This window comes from Oryctolagus cuniculus, chromosome 7, assembly GCF_051225735.1.
Source record: "Oryctolagus cuniculus isolate XC-2025 breed Fujian yellow rabbit chromosome 7, ASM5122573v1, whole genome shotgun sequence".
Taxonomy (NCBI): Eukaryota; Metazoa; Chordata; class Mammalia; order Lagomorpha; family Leporidae; genus Oryctolagus; species Oryctolagus cuniculus.
In genome coordinates, this window is record NC_142873.1 from 140556139 (window position 1) to 140573988 (window position 17850).

At 59.1% G+C, this 17850-nt stretch overlaps 1 protein-coding gene across 3 annotated transcripts in view; it reads right to left on the reverse strand.

Annotated features, from left to right (window-relative positions):
• Positions 1-243: 243 nt before the first annotated feature.
• Positions 244-17850, reverse strand: part of NHSL3 (NHS like 3) — a 29821-nt gene continuing 12214 nt past the window's right edge. For 2 of the 3 annotated variants that reach the window (XM_070078802.2, XM_070078803.2), the window contains exons 2-7: positions 6612-6782; positions 6474-6529; positions 6122-6245; positions 5399-5515; positions 2723-5305; positions 244-2377 (exon numbers count right to left, since the gene is read on the reverse strand). In XM_070078802.2, coding sequence (XP_069934903.2) covers positions 2355-2377; positions 2723-5305; positions 5399-5515; positions 6122-6245; positions 6474-6529; positions 6612-6782 — 3074 coding nt within the window. In that variant the 3' untranslated portion in view covers positions 244-2354. Of the gene's footprint in view, positions 2378-2722; positions 5306-5398; positions 5516-6121; positions 6246-6473; positions 6530-6611; positions 6783-8301; positions 8492-17850 lie in introns of those variants that run through there. The other variant, XM_008273750.5, reaches the window with a different exon arrangement.

Consider the following 17850-nt stretch of genomic DNA (forward strand, 5'->3'; position numbering starts at 1 on the left):
TGTGGAACAGCTGCTGCACCCCTCACCCAGCTGGGCGGGCCTGTGACGGGGGGCGGGGCAGAAGAGGCCCAGTCCTAGGTCCAGTGCTGGCAGCAGGCAGAACACACCCCCTTCGAATACAGCCCCAGACCCCCACCCGCCCCTCCCTTCAAGGGGCCGCGGGCATGACTGGGCCTCCCTCAGACCCCAACTGGAGCTGGCACCCGTCTGTCATGGAGGGGACAAAGCAGCAGCAGTCACAGCCAAGTTTCAATCATTTAATTAACACCTTCAAATGAAACACAGCTTTTCCATGTGTCTCACGCAGGCTTCGGGGCAGAGGGAATGAATTGTCTGTATAGATATATCAAAGACTCAAAAATTTAAAGAAATATATATATATACTTCTCTCTGACATTTTTATGGAAATTAAAAATCAGAGGCTTTTGGTCTCTCCATTTGCACTAGGTCAAGCTCACTTACCCTAGAGGACAAAGAAGGGTCGCCTCTTCTAGATCATCCCCCTGCTTTGCACTCTGTCCCACCCAGGGGAAGCAAGCTCAGAAGATCCTATCTGAGGATAGAGAGCTCCCGTAACATTGCAGGTGAGGGAAGGGGAAGGTGGAAGTCAGGCTCTCCCAGGGCTGCACCAGGGCCCAGTTTCCAAGGAGCTTGGACCCAGCCCTGCCTGTGTCCTGGGGGTGGAGAGGGTCGGGAGCTCTGAGAAGAGCAGTGCTTACTGACTGTCCTCCTCCCCCAACTCGCCGGGCAGGGGCCACACAGACCCAGCAGCAGCTCCGTTACCCACAGGGAGAGCCAGGGGACAGCCTGGGCTTGGAGCCACAGGAAGAAGACAGTAGGGACAGACTGAAGATGCCCTAGCGAGGGCCACAAGAGCCTGGTCTCTCACACCACACTCCCTGCATTCCTAGCTCTGGTCTGGGGAGGGAGGGCTAATCTCATTCCTTGGTGGTAGAGAAACTAAAAAGGAGATTCCTTGCCAGGCTCAAGCCCAACTCACTGTTGAGGAAAGAAGACCAAGAAGGGGCAGCCACGGGTGGCAGCCACACTCCTGCAGGGACAGCCATTACCTACGTAGGTGGCACAGGCTGCAAACAGGAAGGGAAGGTCCATTAAAATCCCCAGAGGAGAGATGAACAGCAGAGGCTGACATCCAGGGGACACCTACCCAGCCGGCTGCTGCGGAGCCCTGGGTAGCCCCTTGTTTACTGGGGAGGAGTCTCCAGTAAAAGCTGTCTTTGGTTTCCCAGCCCTGCCATTCGCATCGCCTCCGCCACCTGTGCTGGAAGCTGCAGCCAGGAGGATGCACCCGCGAAACAGCAGAGGGAACGGTCGGAAGGAAGGCTGTGGGGCCAGGTCTGGGCCACTGCCAAATAAGCCAGCCCCCACCAGACCTCCTCCCCATCCGCCGCCTCAGTAGTTCCTGCCAAGGGGACAGGTTTAGGGACACAGCCTCTGAAGAGCTGCAGAGACCCACTGGAGGAGAGTAAGGAGCAGACGCCCGGCATGCCAGGTGCCCACCGAGATGTCACTCCTCTGTCCTGCCACCGGGGACAGAGCCAGCCCGTGGACCTCCGCTTTGTCTTCCTCCGCCCACCCATCTGGGCCCTGGCAGTCTCCTCCCTGTCCCCTGCATGGAGCACCTGGCAGAACTGGAAGGCAGGAGGGTGGTTGGTGCTAAGTGGAGGCACAGGAAGGCCAGCCCCACTGCACCTTTTGTGCTTTGGAGTGCCACAGCCCCGCTCCTGTGCCCGGCCCGCCAGCGGAAGCCTATGCGGATGCAACAACTCGCCCACCTCCACGAACTAAGAAAAGGAGCAAACTGGATGGAGGGAGGAGGGGCAGGTGGGTGGAGCTCTGGGCTGGCTACCAGAGACCCACGCTGCTGCCGTGTAAACAGGCCCTGGAGTGTGGTTTCACGGGCCCCGCAGAATGGACGTGCAGCCACTTTTTCAAAAGTGCTTTGATTCTGGACTACAGTATATATGCATGATTTGGACACAAAAAAATGGAACGAAATAAACTCGTGAGGCGCTCTGCACCCACCTATGTGGCCTCGGGGCCAGCAGGGGGCGCAGCTACCCACTCCCTCCAGCTACCTCCTAGGAGATGAGGCTAAGGCCAAGACGGACGCCGCAGCTGGCAGCTGGCAGCTGCCAGAGGTGATCCAGTCGGGCACACACGGGAGGGCGGGCAACGCCAGACTTGCATAAATATCGAAGGCCGTGGAGGTTAAGGCTGCGGGCATCCTCTCAGGTTGTGTCTGCCGGTTCCTCTTGTCCTTGGAGCTGCTCAGGTCCCTGAGAGATTGTGTACCTGGGATGGGTCAGCAGTGCCACTGAGGTGCCTGGTGGTCAGACCAGCTCCTTCTTTGGGTCTGTGAGGAAAAGAAAGGACACTTGGTGGAGGGCTCCCCAGCCTGGTTCTGGCACTGAGAGCCCAAGGCACATCCTCACCCTGCCTTTTCCCACCCCTTCCAGCCCACGCCAGCAGCACCGGCTGGCCACGACAAACGTGACCCCTGCCACTGTAGCGTCACAGGGGCCTAGGACGGGCAGGAAAAATGGCGAAGCTGGGATTCAAACTCAGCTGGCGTGATGCCAAGGCCCCCCAGCCTCACCCCAGTAGCTCCTTCCCAGTAGCTTCCCAGGCATCCCAAGACGAAGCGCGAACCCTTCCGAGGGTACTCGGCATGACCACTTCCCACCACTGCCCACCATACCTGAGCCTGGGGAGCCCATCTTCTCCTCTGGGCACGCCAGCTGCACCACACCTCCGTTCGCGGCCAGCTCCCCCTTAGTCCTGTCCTCGGCATGACTGAGGCCATTGGTGGGAGGAGCAGTGAGGGACTCAGCCCGAGGGAAGCTGGGGGAGGCAGGCGGCGGGACTCCCACAGACGGCTTGCGGGCCACAGGTGGGGGAGCCTTCGGCGGCTTCTTTGGGGCCTGGGCATCTCGTTGCTCCGAGATGCTCCGAAGTTCAGCCACCATTTTCCGCTGGAGGTCAGCCTGGGCCTCAGGAGACGCGGGCCGCTCGAGCTGCAGCTTCTTGGTGCCCTTGGAGAAGATGAAGCTGGCGGTGGAGGCGGGAGACTGGGGAGGCCGCGGCTCTGCCTCGGGCGCTCCGCTGGGCTGGGCACTCAGCGGGCCGTCGGCGGCAGCCAGGCTGGATGCCTTGAGTCGCACAGCAGCGTGCAGCCCTGAGCACGGGGCTGGCACAGGGCTGGCCCGTCCAGACAGGGCCCTTCGCAGGGGCTTCTGGGGGGCCAATGGCCCTGACGCTGGGGTGGGAGCCCCAGTGGGCGCGCCCACGGAGCGCAGCCGTACCATCTGCAGCAGCGAAGGCGTGACCAGAGGCGCACCGGCGTCCTCCCTGGGCGGCCCGCTGCTCTTGCTGCTGCAGCCCACTGGTTCCTTCCGAGGGAGCTTGGTCACAAGCCCTGGGGCAGAACTAGCTGGAGATGGCGGGGCTGGCGGGGCCGGAGGGGCTGGCGGGGCTGGAGGGGGCTCTGGAGTACCTTGGAGCTGGCTCTGCAAAGAGACAGCAGCTGGCGAACTGCCAGGCTCCGGGGCACCAGAGGGGTCTGCAGGCTCTGGGCCAGCCACAGAGAAAAAGGCCTCCTCGGGTGGGGGGAAGTCAGCCATGGACAGGTCCTGCTCCTCGGCTGCAGGCGGCGGGGGCGGGGGCCAGCTGGGATCTTGGAGGGGCTGCTCAGTAGTCTCTGGGGCAGCCGGAGCCTCCTCAACCACCTCCAGCTTCTTAGTGGGGGGTGGCGGGGGATGATAAGATGGGGGTGGGGATGGCGGGGGTGAAGGGTCTTTGGAGATGATGGGAGCCTCCAGGAGAGGGGTCAGGGATGTCTGGGGGGTGGCAGGGGGTGCAGGACTGGCCTCAGGGGGAGAGACAGGCCCAGAAGCCAGAACAGGGGTGGCCAGAGCAGGGGCAGCCTGGTTAGGGCTCTTGGGCTTGGAGGGAGGTGGGGAGAAGGGCGCAGGCACCTTGGGGTGAGGAGGTATCACAAACCTGTCACCCAGGGGGGTTGACATCTGCGGACCAGAGCGGTCCGAGGGGGCAGGGTCAGAGGAGGAGGAGCACAGAGAAGTGAGGGAGGAGGAGACAGAGGCCCCAGGAGATTGAAGGGAAGTGACACGCTCGGGTTTAGGGGGCTGAGCCTTGCCTGGGGAAGCAGGGGCACCTGCCAAACCCTTGGGAGGGAGGGTGGGGGTCCCACTCTGGCTCGAGTACCCACTAGAGGGTGAAAGCGTCCGTTCTGGGGAGCGCGGGGGGCGCCGGGAGCCACTCGGAGACAAGCCAGGCGCCCAGCCGCCTGCTGAGGTGCGGGGACAGGGTGCCGCCCCCAGCCCTTCTGATCCCCCGGTGGTGGGCGGCCGGGGCTGCGGCGGCGGCTGCTGCGGCTGCTTGCGCTCAGGCTTGGGAGGCAAGCCGGAGGGGCCGTCAGGTGCTGCGGAGCCCCGCTGGTGCAGGGAGTAGGTCCGGCGGGGAGGGGGTGGGGGCCGCTTCAGCTTCCGGAGGGACACACTGCGGCCCGACAGCTGCCCGCTACTCCGGATGCTGACCGTGTCCGAGGCCTCTGCAGTGCTGCCCCCGCTGGGGGAGCCCCGGCCACTGCCGCCCTGGGGAGGGGGTGCCACGCTGCTGCTGGCCACTGAGCCTTCTGGCCGGCCCTCGGAGCCACCCTTCGAAGAGAGGGTGGACCCGTCGGATACGATGGTCTCGGAGGATTGAGAGTGGCTCCAGGTGTCGCTGGAGGAGGAGGGGTGGCGGCTGAGGGGCCGTGGGCTCGAGGCTGAGGAGAAGCGGCCCAGCGAGCGGACGGAGGCCGGGCTGGCCGAGAGCAGGCTGCAGCGGCTCAGCGTGCGCAGGCTGCGGCGGCCCAAGGCCACCACGTCCACGGTGGGTGGCAACACAGCGTGTGGGATCAGCTTTGACAAGTAAGTGGCCTGGGGCGAGATGGACATGGCTGGGCTGAGGGGCTCCGGAGGCCCTGCTCCTCCGGTCATTCCAGGCACTGCTAAGGACATGGGCCGGTTCAACGGCGGGGGCCGGGCCCCTGTGGACCGGCCAACCAGGGTATCGTCCCGGTAGACACGGTCGATGTGGCGCTGCAGCGCGGCCTCTGTCTCGGCGCCCGCCTCCGCCTCTGCCTCCAGCGCCTGCAGGGACACCCGGGCCCCTGTCCCCAAGGCCAGCCCCGCTGGGCGGCCATCCACAGTGGGGATGCGTACAGCGTCCCGCGGACCAGGGGGCCGAGGAGTGCCTGGTGCCTCCCGCTCATTTCGCAGGCCTGGGAGGAACGGGAGAGGTGGGGGGTCAGCAGAGAGGGGCTGGCCAGCGCTCCCCGAGGCCACCGCCGCCGCCCTCCCAGTCCAGGGCTCACCGAGTTCCTTCTGCACGTGTTGCGGTAGACCTAGCACCGTGCTCCGCCGTGGCCGCCGCCGCCGCCCTGACTTCCCGGATGACTTTGGAAATGAGTCATGAGGTCGGAAGGTGGAGCCTGGGGGCCAGTCCGGGGGAGATGAGCAGGGGTGGAGAAAAAAAAAAAAACCGTTAGAGCAGCAGGACTCAGCACACTCTGCAGAGCACCACTTTTGTGGAATAAGAAGAGTTCTGGGAAAAAAAACAATTTGCACAAATAGGTGTGTGGGCGAAGCCGGGTTAAACCAAATGGGAAGCTGCTTTTCTGTAAGACTTCTAGGATGCTGCTAAGTCAACAATGATAATTTCCACTCAGTAAACACAGGACTATGTGTCAGCCAGCAGGTGAAACACTTGGCATTCATTCCAACAAGGTAAGTACTCTTATTACTCTCCTTTTTATAGAACATTAAACAGAGGCTCAGAGAGGTTAAGGGTCTGCCCAAGGTCACACAGCTAGTACATGGCAATGCCAGGCCTCACACCCAGGCTTCCCCACTCTGAATGAACTGTCCTGCTGTACAGCCCACGTGCTGTGAATCTCCAGGAGGACACAGGAGACTGTGTTTCCTGAATTCACTGAGTCACAGAGCCTAGCGAGCCCCTGGGTTAGGAGGAAACGGGCAAGCTGACGGTGCCCACCGTCCCCTCCCCTGCCCACAAATCCCAGCTGCTGCGCAGACACCTTTGCGCTGGATCATCTCAGAGCGGATAGAAAGAGCGTCCTCTGCCGTGGAGCTCTCAGCCGTGTAGGACGTGGTCTGGCTGCAGAAGGAGATGCTGTCTTCATCCGGCCCCGCACGGGAGGACTATCGGGGGAAGAAGGCGATCAGGCCCTGGCCTGGGCGGGGCTGCCTCCAACTCTCCCCACTGGAACTCTGGCTCGTGGATCGGCCCCACCCCCAGTATAACCCAGCAGCAGCTGCAGCAACCTTGGCCTGGTCCCTCAGGACACAGGAAGGAAACAGTTCCAGAGAGGTGCGTGCAGAGGTCGGGCAGGGAGGTAGGAGTCCAGCGGGACTGGGCGGGGGGCTCACCTGGATACTCTGGGTGTCTCCATGGTCCCAGCCACTTTTGTTCAGTTTCTGTTTTTCTGGAAGATACCAGAGGGTGTGTTGGGCTGGGCCTCCAACCTTGGGAGCTAAGAGAGTGCGCTGGCGGGAGGGGAGTGTTACCTTGGTGCTGCAGTGAGCGGAGCCCCTCCTGCGCTTGCGTGTGCAGCTCCTCCAGGTGGGGTGGCCGCCCACTGGGGAAGAAGACATTGTCCTGGTGTTCATCCACTGCAGACCCTGGCCCCTGGCCGGGCCCCACGCTTTGATGTTTGTCACTCTCAGCTTTGGCAGAGCCTAGTGGGATGGAGGAGGGAGGGAAGTTGAAGCTGGAAGACATCGGGGTCCCGGACATGCCACAAGGCACAGCCACAAGGGTACCCACAGTCTCCAGCCTGTGCACAGCCCCTGCGCACACGGTGATACCTACTTCCCCCAACCTGGACACACAACCCATCGTTCTGGGATGTGCACCCAATATATACAGCTCCCATTGTGCACACACACAAACTGTGTCTGTAATTCAGAGCCGCACACAAGACTGCCTGGGGACACGTGCAGTCCACAGCACACACATTCCCCATCTGCAGCCCCCAAGTCCCCTTTACAGGAAAGCATACTTATAGTGAAACCTCTCAGCCTACATCCAGAAAGAAGGGAGACCAGGAAAGAGTGGGAGCTGGCAGGGGACCTACCCAGAGTCCCAGCAAAGCCTGGGGAAGGCACCCATGGGGGTATATAAAACCTTGTGGGTCCCCTACTCACCCATGTGGCTGGCCCTTAGAAGTAAGGGCAGAGAGAAGGAGGACTGGGACCCTCCACCCGCAGCCAAGGAAGCTCCGGGCTCTGCTCAGGGAACAGTCCCAGCTGCCCCCCCACTCCCCTCCCTCCTGGAGGCCCTGGCCCTTGGTGCAGAGGAGCCAGGATCCATTACAAAGGCTCCAGTTACAAGCCCCGCCCACGGAGGGGTTGGTCATCTAATCCTGGATGTGGGGGGGCTGCGTCAGCACTTTGCAGCCTTGGCCCCCCTCTAAATGAAACCCACAACATAAGCAAAAGCGCTAGGAGGGTCATGTGACCTGGATGGCACTTTGTGCAGGAGCAGAAACAAAACAAACCCATCACAGGGCCGCGCCCCCGACACCTGCCTCTCCACCCGGGCATCCACGGGAGTCCCACCAGGGCAGAGCTGGGGTCCCCCAGGGGACCTGATGGGAACTGTTCATCTACTCCTCCTGATTTGACAAGTTGGGGAAAACAGGCTCAAGGGGGAAAGGCCCTGCCTAAGGTCACCCAGCAAACGGGAGTCAGAGCCAGGAGGACACTCTGGGCTGCCACAGGGCGCTCCAGGGTCACACACACCTGGAATCCCTGGCCGCCCCGTCTTAATCCTGGCATGGAAGCCCAGGTCTTTGGAGGAGGAGTGGGCACAGGTTCCCCCTACCCAGGCCTTTAAGTCCCCCAACTTCCTGTGGAACTACTTTCCCCACCTCTGCTCGCATCCCATAGCCCCTCTCACTGGGGAGGGGGCTGCCAGCTCTCTGAACCGGCCCCGGGCTATGCTCAGCGAAGCGCTTCAAAGCTCAAGCCGGCTTCAAGGTCAGAGACACCTGGCTCCATCCTCCCAAGCACAAGCAGGGCCCAGACAAAGGCAGCAGCAAAGCGGCCGGACAAAGCAGCACGGGAGATTCTGGCCTCGCTACCAGCCCCCACCTCCATTACTCCTTCCCGGCCTTGACCCCTTTTTCTACAACAGGGTCCGGCAAAGGGACTTATAGAGGATCCCGGCTCTCACCCCGCTGCCACACCCACTCACCCTTCTTCTTAAAGAGCCCAGGAAGCGTGGGGAGGTGGCGGCCCAGGAACACCACCATGACTGCGGGCGCCGCTCCTGACCGTCCCCTCTCCCGGCCTCTCCCGAGCGCCGCGCGGCGCCTTCACCATGACCCAGCACGGAGGAAAACGCCCGAGCGCTCGCGTCCCCGCCCCGCAGCAGCAATGCCTCCAGCCGGAGGGGGAGGGGCCGCTCCAGGTCCTCCTCCCACCTTCGCCACTGATCCCGCCCACCGGCCGACCCCGCCCCTCAAGAAGGATGCAGGGCGCACGAGGGAAACTGAGGCATGGAGTCTGTGCGTTCCCCGCTCTGGTCACTCAGCTGCAGCGGGGTCCCCTAACCCTGCCACTGTGTCCTGGTCTAAATATTCCGGAGCCAGAGCTGGGGCAGGGGTCCCGGCTGCCAGATGGGAGGCGGACGGGCCGCCAGACTAGACTTGGCAAGGTGCCCGCCCCTAAGCCCTCCTGGCTGGTGAGGGTAATGCCCTGGGGACAGAGCTCAGCCAATGAGGCAGTCAGGCAGAAGCCCAGGACAGCCCTGTGGGGGTGGAGAGGCCCCTGGAGGGGCAGGGGGCTGGCCCAGGACCCAGGACCTACCCGGGAAGTCAGGGACAGGCCCAGGGCAGAATCACAGTGGCTGCTGCCAACAACCTCTCTAGCGTGTGTCCAGCCCCACACTTTCCACAGGGCTTTCTTCCCACTTTGACAATGCGACATCAGAGGCCGGGGAAGTCACACAGCACACTGACCTCCAACACCTTCCACCAGGCTTCTTTCCTCTGACCCCTCTCTGTGACTCCGGGATCTGTGCTGGGTCCCCAGGCAAGGAGCAGAATGAGCCAGAAAGTCAGAGAGAGAGAGAGCAGGGGTTCAGCCTGCCCACACTGGAGCACCTGGGTTCAACAACCAGCTGGGACTCCTCACTCCAACTTCCAACCAGACCCCAGGAGGGAGCAGTAACAGCTCAGTAATTGGGTTCTACACCGGAGATGTGGCTTGAGTTCCTAACTTCCAACTCCATCCCAGCCCCAGATGGCCACTGCAGACATTCAGGGAGTGAATCAGTTCTCTGTCACTCTACTGTCACTGTCTCTCAGCCTGTCAATTAAAAAAAAAAAAAAAGTCTAATTTTAAAAGAGGGGTAAGGCCAGTATTGTGGCACGGCTGGCTAAGCCACCACCTGCGACATCAGCATCCCATATCAGAGCACCAGTTCAAGTCCCAGCTGCTCTGCTTCCAATCCCAGCTTCCTGATAATGCAGAAGGCAGCAGAAGATGGGGCAAGTATCTGGGCCCCTGCCACCCATGTGGGAGACTCGGATGGAGAGCCAGGCTCCTGGCTATGGGCTGGTCCAGCCCCAGCCACTGTGGCAATTTGAGGAGTGAACCAGCAGATGAAAGATCTCTTTCTCCCTTTCCCTTTCTCTCTGTAACTGCCTTTCAAATAAATAAAATACATCTTAAAAAAAAAATGGACGGGGCAGGTTGGATGTTTAGTCTAGTGACTAAGAGGCTAGTTAAGACACGGGTGTGCCATACTGCAGTGCCTGGATTCAACCCCTGGCTCCCAACTGCCAGTGCCAGCTTCCTGCCAGTGTGGACCCAGTGTGGGTCAGTTGGTCTGCCACCCATGCAAGAGGCATAGACTGGGTTTCCAGCTTTGCTCAGCCCAGCCCAGCCCCAGCAGCTGTAGCAATTTGGGGAGTGAACCAGCAGATGGGAGTTCATTCAATTTCTTTGTCCCTGTTGTCTCTTGAATTAAAAATAGAGAGGGGTGCCAGTGCTGTGGTACAGTGGGTTAACGCCCTGGCCTGAAGCACTGGCATCCCATATGGGCGCCAATTTGAGACCCAGCTGCTCCACTTCTAATCCAGCTCTCTGCTATGGCCTGGGAAAGCAGTGGAAGATGACCCAAATCCTTGAGCCCCTGCACCTGCATGGGAGACCTGGAAGAAGCTCCTGGCTCCTGGCTTCAGATCGGCACAGCTCTGGCCGTTGCAGCCAACTGGGGAGTGAACCACTGGATGGAGGACCTCTCTTTCTCTCTCTCTCTCTCTCTCTCTCTCTCTCTGCCTCTCCTCTCTCTGTGTAACTCTGACTTTTAAATAAATAAATAAATCTTTTTTAAAAAGAGAGAGAGACAGGAGACTGAGTGAGCCTTGGCAGTCTGCTTTATAATCAGGGAGCCCATGAGGTCATCACTGATGGTTTCAGCTGGGAATTGGCTCCATTTAAAAAAAAAAGAAAGACACACACACACACCCCGCCCCGGGGCGCCAGCATCCTATATGGGTACCAGTTTGAGTCCTGGCTGCTCCACTTCCGATCCAGCTCCCTGCTAATGTACGTGGGAAAGCAGCAGAGGATGGCCCAAGTGGTTGGGCCCCTGTACCCATGTGAGAGGCCCAGAAGAATCTTCTGGATCCTGGCTTTGGATCAGCTCAGCTCCAGCCATTGCAGCCATTTGGAGAGTGAACTAGCGGATGGAAGACCTCTCTCTCTCTCTCTCTCTCTACCTCTACCTCTCTACCTCTCTCTGTAACTCTGCCTTTCAAATAAATAAATAAATCTTTTTGAAAAAAAATAAAGTTAAAAATAAAAAAATCCCCGCTAACAATCCTAAAAAGAGTAGCTGAGACTCTAATAAAAGAGAGGGTCTATGAACTGTAACCTCTGAACCCCAAACTTGCCTATGGACACCCCTCCCTCACTACACCTTTCTCTCTGAACCCCTAAGGACCCAAAATTTGGGAGCTGGCATTATGGTGCAGCAGGTTAAGCTATACCTGTAATGCCAGCATTCCACATGAGCGCCACTGGTTGAAGTCCCAGCTGCTCCACTTCCAATCCAGCTCCCTGCTAATGTGCCTGGGAAGGCAGCGGAAAATGACCCAAGTGCTTGGACCCCCCCTTGCCCATGTAAGAGATCCAGATGGAGCTCCTGGCTCCAGCCTAGTCCAACCCTGGCCACTGTGGCTATTTGGGGAGGTAACTAGCAAATGGAAGAGTTCCCACTCAGTAACTCTGCCTTTCAAATGGGTGACTAAGTCTTAAAAAAAAAGAGTTCACAGTGGGGCAGGCATTTAGCCTAGCAATTAAAAGATGCTGGTTAAGACACCAGAATCTAGGCCAGCAGCGTGGTGTAGTGGGCTAAGCCTCCACCCACAGCACCAGCACCCCATATGGGCGCCAGTTAGAGACCCGGCTACTCCACTTCCCATCCAGCTCTCTGCCTGGGAAAGCAGTAGAAGATGGCTCAAGTGCTTGGGTACCAGTACCCGCATAGGATACCCGGAAGAAGCTCCTGGCTTTGGATCAGCCCAGCTCCGACCGTTGCAGACATTTGGGGAGTGAACCAGTGGATGGAAGACTTTTTTTTCTGTCTTTCCTTCTATCTGTAACTCTACCTCTCAAATAAATAATATAAATCTTAAAAAAAAAAAAAAAAAAACAAAAAAAAAAACAAGACACTGGCGTCTCACATCAGAATGCCTGAGATCAAAGCTTCTGACCCCAGCTTCCTGCTAATGGGAAGCAGCAGTGATGGCGTAGTAACTGGGTGCCCACCACCAAGGTGGCAGACCTGGGTTGAGTCCCCACCTCCCAGGTGGTTCTGGGCTGTTGGGGAGTGAACCAGTGAGTGGGAACTCTATCTATCTCTGCCCATCTGCCTCCTCCTCTCAGATGAAAAAATAAAAAAAGAATGCACAGTGGCTCCCAACCTACAAGACCCCTCTGCAGCACCGTCCGCATTTGCTGCCCACCCAACCCTGACCTTTCTGAGGCCTCTCAAGCACATGGCTGATTCCTCATCCTGGAAACTGTGGGCTTGGAAGTATACCTCAACAAATCATCAAAATCTGGACAACAGTCTTTAACGAGTAGGCACTTGGAACCCCATTTTACAGATGAGGAAATGGAGGCCAGAGAAAGCAAGCATTCTACCCAGCTGCCTCTCTGGTCTCAGAGACCAGAGCAGCCTTCTGACTCAGAACAACCAGAATCCAGACGCCACGTTCAGTTTGCTGTCCCAGCAACAAACTTCAGATTTCCGAGGAACACCCGTCAAGGAACCCCCTCTGCCCTACAAATCCGCGGTTTCTTGTAATCATGCACCATTCCCCTCCTACTCCTCTTATCAGCCCCCCCCACACAGACAGGAGCAGCAGACACAGGCAGGGAGATTAACTCCTGCCTGGCACAGGTGCTGGGGGAAGGCAGAGCCCAGACTCTGCTCTCATGGATCTTTTTTCCTTTAAAGATTTATTTATTTACTTGAAAGAGGTACAGAGAGAGGGTGAGACACAGAGAGAGAGATCTTCTACTGCCTGGTTCACTCCCCAAATAGCCTAAACAGCCAGAGCTGGGCCAGGCGGAAGCCAGGGGCCCAGAGCTTCTTCCAGGTCTTCCACATGGGTGCAGGTGCCGAAGGACTTGGGCCATGTTCGCTGCTTTCCCAGGTGCACTAGCAGGGAACTGGATTGGAAGTGGAGCAGCCATATAGGATGCTGGCACTGCAGGTGGCGGCTTAACCCACAGCACTCATAGATCTTACAGCAGCCTTCGAGGGAGGGGCCGGAGGGTCCTCTCCTACAGCTGACCACAGAGTTGTAAGGCCAGACAGCTGGGTGACTTCCCAGGCCCTTCTGCTCCAAAAGCAAGCATCAGCAAGTCGAGCAGTCACCCTCAGCTTCCCGCTAACCAGGGACGCTAAGAGCTAAGCTCCCGCTAAGAGGGGGCAGGAGGGGTAGGGGAAGGGTGGGAGGAGGGGGCAGAGAAACATTAGCTCATGGAGGTCCCAGGCCCCACAGCTGGCAGGCAAGGCCACAGCTGCAGATTCCCCAGAGGAACCAAGGCTCTCACACTTGATAACATCTGGTTGCCCCAGCAACACCCCTCCCCCTCCCCAGCCTAGCCAGAATCTGGGGCCTCTCTGAGCCACTCCAGAACCAGGTCTACACGGAGTGGGGGGGTGGGGGTGGGGGTGGGCTTGCTTGGGGAGGGGTTCAGCAACCTGCGTCTCAGGAGAGGCAGCAGGCACCTCACAAAGACACTGAAGTCCAGAGAGTGGAAGGACCTTGTGGACCACCACACTTAGCGTGCCTGTCCCGGGCTTTTTGCTTGGGCACAGCCCAGAGTGCAGCCTGGGCCCCTGAGGGAAGCCTCCACCTCTCCCATCTGCCTGAGTGACCGAGGCTTTGGGGATGTGAAGACCCCCTCCCCAGGTCCCAGCCACCCCCCCCACACACACACAGGGTACCCCAGGAAGCACCCAGGCAAGCACCTGAGCTGATACAGTCCACTGGGGCCCAGACCTCCAGAATGCCTCTGTGAGGCCACCTGGACACTCTCAGGACCACGCCCACAAAGCACAGGTAGGCCACCGTGGTCCCTGCCCACCTCACCCAGGATCGTGACTGCACAGTCTCACACTGGGCCTGCCAAGCGGCTGCGCGTACAGGAAGGCAGGTGCACACATCCACCAGTTCAGGGGCTTTCCTGAGCCTGGGGACAGGGAGGAATGGGAAAGGAGCCCCGCCCCCTACGGCCACGCACATCCATGTGCGCATGCGTCGGTCTGCGGTCTTGGCAACATCCTCCATGGGGTGAGGCCTCAACCTGCCCCATTCCACAGCAAGGGGTGGGGGCGGCAGCGCCCAGAGCCTGGCAGGCCTGACTCAGGGGACAGGAATGAGGGGGGCAGGGCACTGCTGTCCAGGTGGCCTTGCTCAGGAGCTGGAACCCTCCAGATGGCCTGGCCCCCACTCTCCGTCCTGTTTTAACTGCCCCCGGCCAGCCCCTGAGCCGGCATTCATGGTGCTCAGAGGCCTCCACCCTTCCCTGTACAGCTGGACAAATGAAGGCTCCAAGGGGCAGCCTTCCCCAGGTCACACATTCTACAGGCAGGAGCAGAACCTACAGCGTGGGTGGATTTTATTCCCACAGGGATAAGACAAAGGGAAACGGGCAGAACAAACTAACAGGTGGAGCCCCGGCACAGTCCACAAAACACTTTCTCTCTGGTCTCCAGAACACCTAACAAACAGCCTGACAGCAGCCACGCCTCAAGGAGGCTCAAGGGAAACTGCCTAGCTCAAGGTCACCTAACCACCAAGAGGCAGATCCCAGACTGGAACCTGGGTCTCTCCCGCAAATGCCCGAGTGGTGCAGAGTCTGAGTTAATAGGTAAATGGGGGCCACAGCCTCAGTCCCTCCCAGAGAAAAGGGAGCTGTGGACCCCACCTCTGCAGCAGGGGACTCCCCTCCCTTCCACTCTCAGTGTCCAGCCCTACCCCAGTGGAGGCAGGGCAGACAGGCCGGTTCTAAGGTAAATACTGGGGAGCAGAGCTGGAGGATCCCATCCCACAGGGTGCCCTGGGGGAATGGGCACTGGTACAGGGAGGAATTAGCTACGATAATACTAATAAATGTCATAATGTGTTTCCAGGCCAGTGTTTGCCCCTGACAATGACATCTTAATCCCTTTCGATCCAGGCCCAGCTCCGACTTTCCAGGGCACTTTCCTTTAGTCCTTCAAGGCGTGATTAGCCCCATTTTATGGATGCCGGAGAAGCAGCCACCATAAAGTCAGGAGAGGAGAGGCCTGGGAATCAGGAGGTTTGCATTCCACACCTTGGATCAGTATCTGCCTCTCTGGGCCTCAGTCCCCTCATCTGTAAAGTGGGACTAACACCCACCTCACAGAGCACCTGGAAAGTTAACACAAGCCATGCAACCAAGAGGGAGTGTCTGCCTCTCCTGGGAGAGGGGGCAGAGCAAGCCCCAGGCCTGGCTGCCTTTCCACTTAGGGCACTAACAGCCCAGCCCTTATCAGATGAGACACACACAGTATCACTAAACCCCTCTCATGGGACAGACACAGGCTCTTCCCAAGGGTCAATGACTTGTCCAAGGTCACTGGGCTAGAAATGCCAGAGTCCAGAGAGCAGCCGGGCTCTACCTAGATGCAAAACCCAGTTCTTCCCAGCCACCCACTTCGGAAGCTCTCCTCAAATCACAAGTGGAGTTAAGGGCCATTAAGATAAGGTCTGATAAAGGACACTTAACAGCAGCTCCCTATCTCTCTACAGTGACAGTCCTCAGCCCCTGCTGTTCCAAGGGCTGGGAATTCCAGGTCTAGGTTTGCGAATGACATGAGCTGGGCACTGCCCTGTGTTGTGCCTCAGTGTCTCCACCTTTGCTGCAAGAGGTTTGGAGAGACATCTCTGCAGAGCCCTCAGCTTGTGTAACTGCCCCTAGGAGGGCAGTGGTCGGTTCCGTCTGGGCCTGGGCCTGGGCCTGGGCCTAGGGCAGCAAGGGGGCTCAGCTTATCTCAGATCCCTCAGATCAGAGAAGGCTGAGCCAGCCCCTTATCTTGAAGGCCAGGGTCACACCAGCAGTTGGTCACAGGCCTCCCTCCCCACCCCTAGGAAAGGGGAGGAGACACAGGAGAGCCAGGGGACAGGGCATTCTCCCAGCTATGGAACCCAGCAAAGGCACCGGCCCTTTGAGGAAGGCAAAAAAGAAATCCAGATGGTCTGACCTCACTCCACCCACAACACGCGAACAAATCTAGCTGGAGGGAGAGCCACGTATGTGCACCTGACATGACCGCCCACGGGAGGAGGTGCATGGAGTGGGGCTCTTCTCCTCGCCATTCATACCCTCCCTCATCCCCCAGCCTGCCCAGGCTGACGAGGGGAGAGCTGTGCTGGATTCTAGTGTCTTTGCAGCACAGGGTGGCCTCACCCGCCTGCAGCCCTGTGCACCCTCCAAGGGCATTTGACTCAGTGGGTCACCCTTGCTCAGATCTCGGTTTCGCTTCCCACTTTCCACCCGCTCCATCTCTATGGGGAGTCAGAGCGTGGTCCTCGCCCCTCTCAAGCAGTGGGCTCCCTACAGGGCTCCACTACCCCAGGGCTCAGGCCTTCTTTGTCCAGAGGACCTGCAGGCCCCTCGGCCATGAGACCCATGTATCCTGGAGGTGACTAGGAGCACGGCCCCTGTCATCTGCAGGCTAGAGCTGGAACGGAGGTGCAGCTCTCTCCCTGCTGTTCGGCAAATGACTGCACTTCTCTGACCTCGAGCTCCTCCAGGGGTAAAATGGGGAGAACAGCTTCTCACTTGTCAGCCTATTGGAAGACAAACCAATTCACTAAAAAGGGGTTAGCACAGGGCCTTCCTCTTCGCTCTGTGTTCTTACTGGGGCTACCAGCCCCAGCCAAGCAGCCTTCACACCTCCCTGGCCCTCACTGCTTGCCTCTGATGAATGTCACGTCCTATCAGTCCTGCCACCTCCCCCGAGGTGTCCGCAGCTGCCACTCCTCTCCACTCCCACAGCCCACAGCCCTCCAGGGCCTCACCTCGTCACCTCTCCCCTGAATTACTACAAGGAAGCTCCCAGGCTTCCACTCTCACCACCCCACCCCTCAACCTGTCCTGCCTGCACCTGCCCCGGCCCTGAAGCCACCACTGTCTTCCTCGCACACCCCTCCCTGGCTCCCATGGCCTGCAGACTGCAGCCTCTCTGGCAACCCTGCACTCTCGCCACCCTGCCCCTCACACACTCACCAAGTGGGTAAGTTACTCGGGCTCCAGCACAGGCTGGGGCTAGGGAAGCTTCAGACTCCAGCAAAGGAGTCCTACACTCACAGGGGAACCACTCCTCCTCCTGGGCACAAAGGAGCCTCCAACGGCTTTGCTCCCCAACCTACCTGTTTGGTCTCAACTTCTGCCTTCGCTCACACGCATGCCCCACAGCTGAAATGAACCCCAAACCATGTCCTCTCTAATCCCAATCCAGCAGTCACTTCCAAAACCAAATTGAGGCCATCTCCTCAACTGTCTAAAGATACGGCCTGGAATCACCCCTACACTTGCTTCTGTGTTGCTCAACAGTGGTCTTGCAGGAACACCTGACGGCCTGCTTGGCCCTGGGTTGCAGCAGGGGCTGGAAGCCCCAGGCCCCTTCCTCCAAGGCCAGCTGGCAGGAGGTTGTGAGCACAGCCTTCTCATGCTCCGCTCCATCGCAGCCACAAGCCCGGGCCCACAGCTGCTCTCAGGAAACCATCAGATCAGAGCTGTCATCGGAGGGCGGATGAGGAGCCCCAGTCCTGCCCGCCCAGTTCGGATTCTAGGAGAGCCGGGTTGGCACAGCCTCGATTTGAGGACGGACCGCCAAGGTGGCAGGGAGGGTACCGGAAGCTCCTGGAGTCTCTCACCGACACCTGCCCTCTGAGGAATCCTCAGAGCCCGCACTTGAACTTAATTAGCCCCTTCGCTACTGCTGGTTCCGTTATGGGCAGTGCTCCTGAACTGCCCCAGGCAATGACCTTGGAAAAGCCCCCATTCCCTAGACCTCAGTCCCTTCATCTGGAAAATGGCTAGCCAGAAACATAAGGATCTCAGGAAGTCATCTAAGCCAGGACCCCCTAATTTCACAGACAGGCCCTCTCCTCTACAGGAGCCCGGAAGTCCAAAGTGGAAAAAAAAAAAATGCGCCCAAGGTCACCAGCTCCCGTACCAGAACCAC